At 43.2% G+C, this 11,350-nt stretch overlaps 2 protein-coding genes across 3 annotated transcripts; one reads left to right on the top strand and one right to left on the bottom strand.

The window, feature by feature from the left end:
* The first annotated feature begins 2,720 nt into the window (after positions 1-2,720).
* LOC123061842 (methionyl-tRNA formyltransferase) lies at positions 2,721-6,506 on the top strand. The gene is made up of 10 exons (XM_044485125.1): positions 2,721-2,930; positions 2,999-3,196; positions 3,301-3,403; positions 4,052-4,122; positions 4,200-4,304; positions 4,799-4,832; positions 5,055-5,155; positions 5,720-5,779; positions 5,842-6,039; positions 6,127-6,506. The coding sequence occupies exons 1-10, from the start codon at positions 2,808-2,810 to the stop codon at positions 6,217-6,219; spliced, it is 1,086 nt and encodes a 361-aa protein (XP_044341060.1). The 5' UTR covers positions 2,721-2,807; the 3' UTR covers positions 6,220-6,506.
* A 153-nt stretch (positions 6,507-6,659) lies between these two features.
* LOC123061841 (probable ATP-dependent RNA helicase DDX46) lies at positions 6,660-10,683 on the bottom strand. 2 transcript variants are annotated; one of them, XM_044485124.1, is made up of 6 exons: positions 10,009-10,683; positions 9,854-9,905; positions 9,442-9,540; positions 7,348-7,376; positions 7,069-7,239; positions 6,660-6,988 (listed from the first exon to the last, which is right to left on the bottom strand). In XM_044485124.1, exons 1-6 carry the CDS (start codon positions 10,588-10,590, stop codon positions 6,920-6,922), a joined length of 1,002 nt encoding a protein of 333 aa, XP_044341059.1. In that variant the 5' UTR covers positions 10,591-10,683; the 3' UTR covers positions 6,660-6,919. The 2 variants fall into 2 exon arrangements, with proteins under 2 accessions (XP_044341059.1, XP_044341058.1); XM_044485123.1 differs by having other exon boundaries at positions 7,348-7,412; positions 10,009-10,675.
* Between the last annotated feature and the right edge of the window lie 667 nt (positions 10,684-11,350).

Genomic DNA, 11,350 nt, shown 5'->3' with positions numbered 1-11,350 from the left:
ATCCGCTCCAAATTGATCGCCTCTCTCCCACCTCAGTCCTCCCTTTCCCGCGTTTGAGCCATCTCCCTCCTCCACCCTTGCTCCATGTTCGCGCCGTCGTTCTTTGTCCACTGCCTGATTCCGTGATCCTAGATGTTGACACTGAGTACCCCATCCCCCATCACTGCCATGGAAGATGCCTCGGCGAAGTCTATGAGCGCCCCGGCTGTCCCAACTTGGAGAAGCAAGAGAAATATGCAAAAAAGAGAGCATGGAAATGCGACGACAATGCAAGGAATCGAGCTCAAGAGAGAGAAGTTGATGCTTGCGAGGGAAACTGAGGAGTCAAGAATCATGTTGTAGGACGCTAGCCTCTTGGATGAGGAAGATAAGAAGTGGTTCATCAACATGAAGAAGAGGATCAACGAGCGCAACAGTGAAGATGTTTGATTCATTCGTGTATCGCCTATTTGTATATAAAAAGGATCAACGAGTGCAAGAATGGAGACATTTGATTCATTCATGTGTCGCCTATCTATGCATGAATTGTTGAATTTTATTTTGGCATGTGTTGAATTGTTGAATTATGGTTATTTTGCTTTGTCAATTTGTTGAATTGATGACGAATTTGTGTTATATAATGGGCGTGCATGATTTTGCAAGAAAATGAGAGTTTGGATACTAGGAGTGTGATTGTCCAGGAGGAGAAATGAGGGTCCGCTGTCAGCAAAAGTGTCCGAATGCTCCCGCGTACATTTAGGGAGCGGATTTGCCAAGTCTGATTGTAGATGGTCTAAGTAGTTGTATTTTTTTTCTTAAGGTAATAACATCAGTGGTGTCTGAACTTGCCATGGATGTTCACTTTAGTGTCTGAACTTGAAAAATACGTCAAACTGGTTTTAAAACTTGGCATAAACGTGCAAATACGGTGCTAATTCTATTTATAGACGTAAAGTGTGCTGACATGTTTAGCTGAATACCATGTCTGTATGACTACTGGGTCCTGCCCTGTCAGTGATAATGAAAACTAGTGGAAAAACTGTGGGCACCAGGAATCAAACCTACACCCTTATGCGTGTACACTTGCTATGCTAGCCACTCTACTGGACAGATCTAACTTGATAACTGTGGCTCCTTCGTTTTAACGTACTGTAAGGTAAACATTTACGCTATGTAAATACTTCCTCCGTTTCTAAATATTTGTTTTTTTAGAGATTTCAACAAGTGACTACATACAGAGCAAAATAAGTGAATCTACACTCTAAAATATATCTATATACATCCGTATGTGATAGCCATTTGAAATCACTAAAAAGACAAATATTTTGAAACGGAGGGAGTAGGTTGGAGTCAGTGTGGCCAATTTAACACATGTTATTAAAAACCGATCTATAAAATATCTGTAAATTATAAATCACAGTAATACAAATTAAGTTCACATATTCACGTGGTATTAACAGTTATAAATTTTATCAAAAAATTAAATAAATAACTTTTATAAATGTTCATGTAATTTAAAAAATATTAATGTACTATTTTTAAAACATTCAGATAATTGAAATAATATATAGTATTAAGTATAAATATCTTTGTATAATATAAAATATTAAAAATTTCTTTAAAAAATTACAGTTCGTAAATATTATTTTCATTATTCATACATTTGAATAATTATACATCTACATATTTATTTTATCTGTGCATGGAAATTTGTGTACCACGAGGTGTACCACAAATATTTATAACCCATGACATGGCATGGGGCTTGGTTTATAGATTTTTCAAAATAATACATGCACATGAATATTTATTTACCATGAAATAATTAATAATACTACATGTTTATTTGAATCTAAGTTTATTATTATGATTATAATATATTGATGTTAACATGTGCAAAATGCAGAGTGGTACAGTTTGTATTACTACGATTATAATTTAAGCAGATTTTTACAATTTTTGTAAAAAAAAAGTACTAAATGGGTCGTACTAACTGCAGCCCATTTAAGCAACACATGCATTTTAACTTACAGTACAGTAATATAAGGGGCCATATTTGGGAGATAAAGCGTTTGGATGGAGTGGCTACCACATGACACTAGCCTACTTGATGTCGCAGGTTCAAATCCTATTGGGCCATAATATTTTTCTTTCAATTTTCCTTATGAACTGACAAGCAGGACCCACTAGTCATATAGACATGGTATTCTCTAAAAATCTTTTTTTGTCTCTACAAGTGGGCCCCATGCGAAGTCAGCCAAATATGGTGCCACGTCCGCACAGTTTACGTCTACAAATGAGATTAGTACCGTATTTGCATGTTCATGCTAAGTTTGAGAACCAGGTTAATGTATTTTTCAAGTTCAGGCACTAAAGTGAACATCTATGGCAAGTTCAAGCACCACTAGTGTTATTACCTCTTTTTTCTTTGAAACATAGTGCAAACAAAATCATTAAAAAAGGAATTTATAATCCTACAAAGCAAATAGTCCACGTAGAAAAATCATAACAATCTATCCTCCAAAGCTCATAAGAAATCCTTTGAATCAAGGGAATCAAATAGATTAACATATTTTCTTTGGAACATAGACTAACATCTTTTATATACTCTTTCCGTTCCAAAATAGATGACTCAACCTTATACTAATTTTAGTATAAAGTTACTATAAAATTGAGTCATCTATTTTAGAACGGAGGGAGTATTAAATAAAGTTAAACAAATTGAATCCAATCTTGGCCCTCCAGTCTCCAATGAGAGCATGAGGATTTAGCGTCACCGTTTTCTGTTCCTTCGGCCCCAAATCCCTATCCCAAATTTCCAAGGAATCATGGCGCGCTGCTCCCCGCCGCTGCTGCGCCGCTTCTTCTGCTGCGCCGCCAAATCCGCCTCGGCCACATCCGCCGCCGCCGGCACCAAGAAGAAGAACATCGTCTTCTTGGGATCTCCCCAGGTACCACCTCCCGCAAACTCCCAGCGTCCAGTCCAGTGTCTCATTCGAGGATTCGGATCGCGCCTTAGGTCGCTGCCTCGGTCCTGGACACGTTGTTGGCCGCGTCCAGCTCCCCCGACTCCGCATTCCAGGTCGCTGCCGTCGTGACACAGCCGCCGGCCGCCAAGAACAGGGGGAGGAAGCTGTTGCCGTCGGCCGTCGCGCAGCTCGCGCTCGAGCGAGGGTTCCCTGGCGACCTCATCTTCACCCCCGAGCGCGCTGGGGAGGTGCTTTCTTCAGAACCGTTCTCCTAGTCTTCTCCAAATCGAGGCTATTGTGGTGCCGAATGTAGGAGGATGTGCAGCTCATAGTGGTTTGTCTTGCAATGCAGGAGTCCTTTCTGTCTGACTTGAAGGGGGTGAGACCAGAACTTTGCATCACTGCTGCTTACGGGAACATTTTGCCACAGAGGTTTCTTGATATCCCACCATGTGGTAAGTCCAGAAATCTGTCTGTCAAATTGCCAGCATTGCCATTGTTTTAGTCAAATTGCACGTTCAAACAGTAATGCTAGTTCACTAGGAATCCAGCAACATTTACTGAGATTTTGTTCTTGTACTTTACTACTTAGTTCACTATACATGTTTGCTTGACTTTGGTAGTTTTGTTGCAGTGGCTCAAAACCAAATCAGGTCTTTTTGTGTCTATTTCATACGGTATTGGTACCGCACATTAACCCATTTTTGTAATGGTTGCAATATTTATGGAATCCACCCATTCCCCAAATATCCACTCCTCATATCAGCTTATTGCATGCTAGCATCATCATTCATACGACTAGGAGAACTAATGGTTACCAGAGAGTTGCCACCGATCACTCGATGTCCATACATCACCATTATTAGGCAATACATTTACAAATAATTTCAAATCAAGCTTTGTCGGATGATTCATGCTAGATCTGATTCTGCTCTGGTTCCCCACAAACCGAACTTCCAGCCAGTACCAGTCAAGCTTAGGGGAACCAGTGTTACTAACCATACCCTGCCAGGAAACAATATGTGGCACAATGAATTTTGCTACAAAAATGTTGTTTGGAAACTTTGAACCCTGATCATTTGTCATGTCTCCTTGTATACCAGGTACAGTTAATATACACCCAAGTTTGTTGCCTCTATATCGCGGTGCAGCTCCTGTGCAGAGGGCATTGCAGGTCTGTATGATGCACCTGTTACAATTCTGAGCCAGTCAAATTACGACATATACCCAAGTTATCAACTATGTCTGTAGGATGGTGTTGCAGAAACAGGTGTTTCCCTTGCATATACTGTCCGTGCCTTGGATGCAGGTCCAGTGATTGCTTGCGAAAGGTTTTCTGTCGATGAATGCATCAAGGTAGATAATATTTGTTCTTGTGCCAGTTTGAGGGACCATCTTGACTGCTATGCAAAAGCAGTTCTGCAAGTCTTTGACACTGTCATATGTTTACTGAAATCATTTTGTGCTGATGCTAATAGTTAGAAAAACTGAGGCTTCTCGCTTGCTATTCTTTATAAATTATAACCATCATTTCGGGATTCCTTTCTTGGTAATGAAAATAGATGCTCGTTGAATGAAAATAGTTCGAATGCACTATCATACTTTTAGTGTGGTGTCTGTCTGTGTTCATGAGGACTGATTAACATTGGAAACTTTTCATGGAGCACCATATTTAAACTGGCATGATATGTTATTTGTTTGCTAATTTACTGGATGATGCTTCTGTGCAAGGGTTGGGTTAGTTCATGTTAGAAGCTGAAGATAATTTAAATTTCAGATGATGCTATGCTGTTTGATTATCAGCTTTACATAGTGTCGCGTTTGATAAACTTTTATCATTTTGTTTGTAGGCACCAGAGCTGCTTGCTATACTATTCAATATAGGTATAAACTCAAACTGATCATATTCCATCACTATAGATATGTATATATCTCTTCCATGGTCATTACATGGAGTTGGTCTTCCTACTGGCATACCTCTCTTAGATAGACTTGATTAATTGATTATGCTTTACAATTCACAGAGAAACAGGTTGAATATCTTAAGAACATTTTAGAATAATTTTGAACTATTCAGACTTGGTAATTTTGAAGTTGTATTAATAGGGTCCAAGCTACTGCTGGATGAACTACCATCCGTTCTTGATGGTTCAGCTAAGCAAAAGGCAAAGCCACAAGATGACTCCAAAGCTACACTGGCGCCCAAGGTAGTAATGGACAGGAGTGGCTACAAAGATATTTTTCTTTTTTCCTTTTTAATTGATGCAACTCAATTAAGTATTTTGATATGCAGATGGGTATAGAATTCCTCGGTACTAGTCTTTGTCAAAATTCACTAGTAAAAAAAATCTAACATCAAGCCTGATGCTATAAAGTTAATCATCATTGACCGAAATAAATAATAAACAAGTTGCATGAGCTTTGGGAAACGTCCTGCTGCAGTTTAGTTCATATGCGATGACTTGCTAAAATCCTTATCAAATTCACTGTTTGCTTCCAAGTGCAGCTATAAGCTTATGTGGGGAATTGCAAGCCCATTTGTTGCGATCACCTGATCATTACTCCACCCTGTGTCTCTAAAGTTCATCTGTAACTCTATACGATGTGTACTGAAGTTCTGTTAGGGCATATTTCTTCGTATATTAGTATTTGTATGGTTGTAACTAGCATTCTTTTTAATTTGTTCCAATAATGCACTTGCTGAGACTGGAAAACCTTAATCTACTGGCACTTCAAGCCAACTAATTTATCATGAAAACATCTGTTTCCAGATGAATTCGGACGAGTCCTGGCTGACATTTGACGAAGAAGCTAAAGTTCTCCATAACAAGGTGAGTTTTCTGAATCTTTAATTAATGTACTCATGGAAGCTATTGCCAACCAACTCTGGTAGGTGCGAGCATTTGCAGGATGGCCAGGAACCCGCGCAAAATTGCAACTTCTGAACCAAAATGGCGAACCCGATGTTCTAGACATCAAGGTTATCAGTACAAATGTTTCCACGTCCTGTGACAAAGTCGGAGACGAAAATGAAATACTATTCTCAGGGAACTCGCTGCTCGTTCCTTGCAGTGGGTCAACTTGGCTTGAGGTATGAACTCCATTTGGCATAACAATGACATTCTGCTTGTTTTGCTCATGGCCTTCTCAAATTTGTCTGTTGTCATGTGCATATTAGGTCTTGGAGCTTCAGCTACCTGGAAAGAAGGTAACCACGGCTCGGGACTTCTGGAATGGTTTGCGTGGTCAGAAGCTATTAAAATCAACATAAGAGAGAAATCTGCATTCATTTTGCAGCACATGTGCAAAGGATGCAAATGCCAAGACGGCCATATGCCGTGCTCGGTTTAGATGCATCTTGCAGGGTTAAAGGGTTGTTGACATTTATCCTTAGAGAAATTTGCAGGGGGCAAAAAGATGGTCTTAATTTTTGTAAAGAAAATTATTTAGATTTTGTGCCCTTACTTTCTTTTGACAAATCAATAATTTTCCAGATTGTCATCCTTGTCCGTATTATTTCCAGTTCTAGTAAAAGGAATACAATGTTACCTTGATTGATGGAGACAGAATAACGTTGGTTTCATCATTCGAGAATTCAATCATGATTGGCTGTGATTGCTAGGCTTCACAGACTGACAGTTGAAGCAATGAGGGGTGACTTTCGCAATGGCAAAGCATACATCCAAGAAGCCGATAACAAAACAGTCGACAGCTCCAAACGGCACTGTTGTATTCAGTTCAATTAGTATGTTTTCTGGTGAAACTGCAATAACCATTCACCTATTTAGAAACACAACATGGACAACTTTCAACGGTAAGTTTGCTAAACAAATCTTACACTGAATTAGTACGCAAAACATCGACCTGAACACAATGCTGCCTAATGTTACAACTCATAAATACAACGTGTGTATGAGTAGAACAGCAGATGTGGAAGTATACAGTATCCAGCATTTTAGCAAGGACTAACTTCATGTATTTGAATTCTGCCGCAGCTTCTCCATCCTTTCTCTCCATGACATCTTTTGCATTGCCAGAACCTAACAGAACTTTGTTTCATTAGTATCTTTTGGCACACGCCGAAATAAACAAAATGCATGGAAGAGCTAGGGGGGATTACTTCATCGCCAATGAGGGAACTGCTAGGTTGAGCTTCAACATCTTCAGCTTTCTTGCCTTCACCATTGGTTTTAAGCTCATCCTCAGATGTTTCCGTATCAACATTCGAAGACATAGGTACACCAAACATAGCCTCATCATGTGCATCTCTGACTATGTTCTCATTCTTTGACTATGACATGCAAACAACAAGGCATATACAAAATACGGCTGGTTAGGAACAAGTTGGAAAATATATAATATATAGCATTGTAAATTCACTATTTTATAGCACAAGTACCTCCACCGTAGAAAGTCGGAAGCTCTTCCCTATGTGCTTAACCAGTGTAGCATCATCATTAGCAACTAAAAAAGGAGAGCAGGGACAGACAAATTATGTGTTATCAGACAAAAAAATTGACATGCCAAAACGAAGGGTTCAAACTTCTGTGTAGAATCATACACCAAAGCTTCTTACAAGCTCAGGGTACTAAATATCTTGCATAGTGTAGAACAAGAAATATGCATTGCATCCTTCAAAAGATGCATAACAGAGCTCAATAAAGGTGTTGGTCGAATAGTTGACGTATTGCACTAGCTGTTGTAAATTATCGTCAATACAAACTACATAGTAAAGACACCACAGTATACTATATTCTCATATCCTGGGTGCTCCAAACCTGTATATTAACCAAGTGTAGCGGCATCAACTCTATAACAGACAAACTATATTCTAAGTCTGATCCAAACCCATTCTCAACTTTACATCAATAAAACCCTGATAGAACAATAGAACAAGAACAACCAAGTACACCATTTGGTCTCTTCACTACGTGTGCAAATTGTAACCGGAGATGGTAAACTATACACTTTCTCAGATGGAATTATACACATTGTGACAATTAGTCATATTGCCTTCCTAGAGCAGAGTGCATCTTGCAACACAGGTAATAAAAGGTAAATCGATTAAAAAAATGTGCTGATGAGAAATTTGGCTAGGGTGTGTAAAACATAATTAATTTTTCATGTGGGAAATTTGCTATATCCGGACTTGCAATGTGGGCTACACCTCTGAAGCACCAATACGTAGGAAACTGGTGTGTCCCTGTCCAGAACGGCGCCAATACGGCTGATACGGCCGCGATACGCGTATGGCCCGAGTATTATATTTTTTGATTTAAAAAAAAAAAGAAAAAACGCCGATACGGGCTGTTCACTGCCCATGATACAGGGGAAAACGTCCAGCCCAGTACCAAACCTAGCATCTGTCCTCCTCTCTCTTTCACTCTCTTCGCCCGACAGGGGAGACGCGCATGAGCGAGCCGCCTCTGCCACCTGCCTGGACTTGCCTCACCGCCGCTGTCTGGACTTGCCTCGCCGCCGCTGCATACTGGCGCTCGCCGCCTGGAATCAGCTCGCTGCCCTGTTGACTCGCCAAGCCGCCGCCTCGACTGAATCGGTTTTCTCTGTCGCCGCCGTCAGTCGCCACCCGCCAGCAAGTAAGTAGCTCCGGCGAATACTGCTACTCTCTAGTTGATCTATCCATTCATCTGTTTGTCTTCAATCATTAGTGGCTACTACTTGCTACTGCTTGTTAGTTGTTACTCTAAGCTGGAGTACGAATTGAGCTATGCATGGCTGGCTCGTGGCTGCTTGTAGAATATGTAGATTAATGTTGCTCGCTGATGTTGCTGCGTTGCTGCTACTGCCTACAGCTTGCTGATGTTGCTGCTTGGTGCTTGCTATTGCTTGTTACTGCCTACAGCTTGCTGATGTTGCTGCTTGGTGCCTGCTATTGCTTTGCTGCTAGCCTGCTACTGCCTACAGCTTATTTATGTTACTGCTTGCAATTGCTTTGCTAATGTTTATGTTTCCACTTTTCATGCTTCTCTATCTCAAATTATCAAGTCTAATATCATGTGATGTATTTTCTATTTTGCATACACCATGAGGAGTTGAGGACCTGGATGATCATTCAAGACTAGAAAAGAAAGAGGCATGAAGGCAATCAGGCAACCAATGGGGCGACATTTTGATCTCATCTCACACATTTCATTATGTTTGTTTTTATTACATGTCATTTTATTAATTATTTACATATACTCGCCGTATTGCCGTATTGCTGTTTCTAGAAATTGTCGTATCCCGTATCGCTGTATCGGTGTCGCCTTATCGGTGCTCCATAGGGCTACAACCTAAACTAGGATTACAAAATCCTAGCAGTGCTTCATATTCAAGTACCCAGCCAATATGAACTTTCAAAAACTAATATTGGATCCGTAGGTGGGTGTCTAAAATGGTACAAGAACTCGCTACACATATAGAGGGGGTAATCAATTCACTAAAAAAGACAGGAATCCTTATTGAATTCAAAGGCATCCATAAGAAGCCTGACCTTCAACATCATTGTCATCTTCATCAAGTTGAGCATCTTTGTTGAATTCAAACCTCCCCCAACTCACAGTGGCAGTTCCGAGGGTGGAATCCTTCGAAGCTGTCAAACATTGAAAATAAACAATATAATCTTCAGAACAATGAAAAAAAAAACAGCCATAAGGCACGCAGATCGTACACAACCTACACAATAACTGTGTGTGCGCTGAACTACGAATTAGATGAAATATAACAAAGGGTCTTCCCTAATGTATTTGAATGGCATTTTACTCGTGCGTGCAACACAATCCATGGAATGCTCATTAACAGGAAAAAAGAATGAAGCACTACTGCTGGATCACGCACTGTACTCGCTCTCTATTGGGCATAATCCATGGAATGCTCATTAACAGGAAAAAAGAATGTGGCAATACCTGTCTCTGAAAGCTGAAGCTTCATTTTTGCTTTGACTCTCTCAGCAGGAGTCTGCAAGAACATCAACAGCTCATCACTCCGAAAATACCACAGGTAAACAACACTGCTGCACAATCGCACAGTTACGAGGCAGTAATTGAAAGATGGAACCAACCATCCTATCGTATCCTTCAATGAGCCTTGAGTAGTCCACTTTACCGCCATCCGTACCGCCGCGCCCCTTCGAGCTATGACGGCTCTGGCCGCCGTCGTCGCGCCGCCGATCCCCATGCCTGTCACGCCGGCCTTCGGCATGTGAGCTCCTGCCACTCCGGCGAAACGGCGAGCGCGACCTCGACCTAGGCCGGTGGTGCGACGCCCTGCGGTCCCCCCTCTCCCTCGACCTCGACCGGCGCCTCCGCTCCCTCGACCGGGACCTAGACCTTGACCGGCGCCGGCGCGAGCGAGACGGGGACCTCGACCGCGGCCGAGGACGGGATGGGGAGGGCGAGCGAGAGCGACGGCGCTGGCGGGGCGGGGCCTCGGGAGGCAGAGACGGCCTGGTGGGGGTGGGGGTGGCGCCGGCGCGGACGAAGCCGGAGAGGAACGAGGAGGAGGAGGTGGTGGAGGGCTTGGATGGGAAGGAGGCAGGTTGGGGATCGTCGGAGGAGAAGCCGAGACCCTGCTTGAAGCGGCGGGCGCCCTCGCCCTTGCGGTTGAGCTCGTCGTAGTACGCCGCCGCCTTCTCTTCCTCCATCCCGCTGGTCGGGACGCCGGCGAGTGGGCTGGGTTTACTCTTTGTTCTTTTCTTCCTACTTTTTTTTTGAGATTTTCTTTTCTTCCTAGTTTTTTTTTCTTTTCTTCCTAGTACTAGGGAGATGCTTGGGCTGGGCTCAAAACCAAACGCGATAGGGCTTGGGCCCATACAGTGGGCTGGGTTTACTCTTTGCTTTTCAAAGACTCAAAGCCCAGCTCGCGCTTCGCGGCCGCGGCCCGCTCTCGTCTCCGAGTCGAACCAGGGAGAAGCAGAGGAGTAGGATCGGGACACCGGACCAGGAATAAAATCGGGTAGCCACCTCCCTTGTATGCACGACGTAAATAAGTTTTGTTATATATCTCGTTGGTGCCGTCTGCGGTGCAAGAGCGGATCGACACGAGAACACGCCCGTCGATCAGCCATGTCGTCGTGCTGGTCGTCGGTGCTGGCCGTCCTCGGCGGCGCGGTGTCGGAAGAGGAGGCGCAGATGCGGGGCAGGTTGCTGGCCGTCAAGGAGGCCGTGGCGTCGGAGGCGGAGGCGGTCGAGAACCTAGAGGAGGAGGTGAAGGCCCTGGAGCGTGCCCTGGCCGCGGCGGAGACGGAGAGGGAGGCGGCCGAGGCGAGGAGGCGGGAAGCCGAGGAGCGCACGGAAAAGGCCGTGGCCGAGCTGCGGGCCGCAGAGGAGGAGCACGAGGGCCGCGTGGAGGAGCTGCTGCTGACGGCGGAGCAGTCGGACGAGGCGGACGCGCGCATCCGCGAG

Source organism: Triticum aestivum, chromosome 3A (genome assembly GCF_018294505.1).
Source record: "Triticum aestivum cultivar Chinese Spring chromosome 3A, IWGSC CS RefSeq v2.1, whole genome shotgun sequence".
Taxonomy (NCBI): Eukaryota; Viridiplantae; Streptophyta; class Magnoliopsida; order Poales; family Poaceae; genus Triticum; species Triticum aestivum.
Note: the sequence above shows the minus strand (reverse complement) of the source record. Positions and strands in the feature narration are given on the sequence as shown.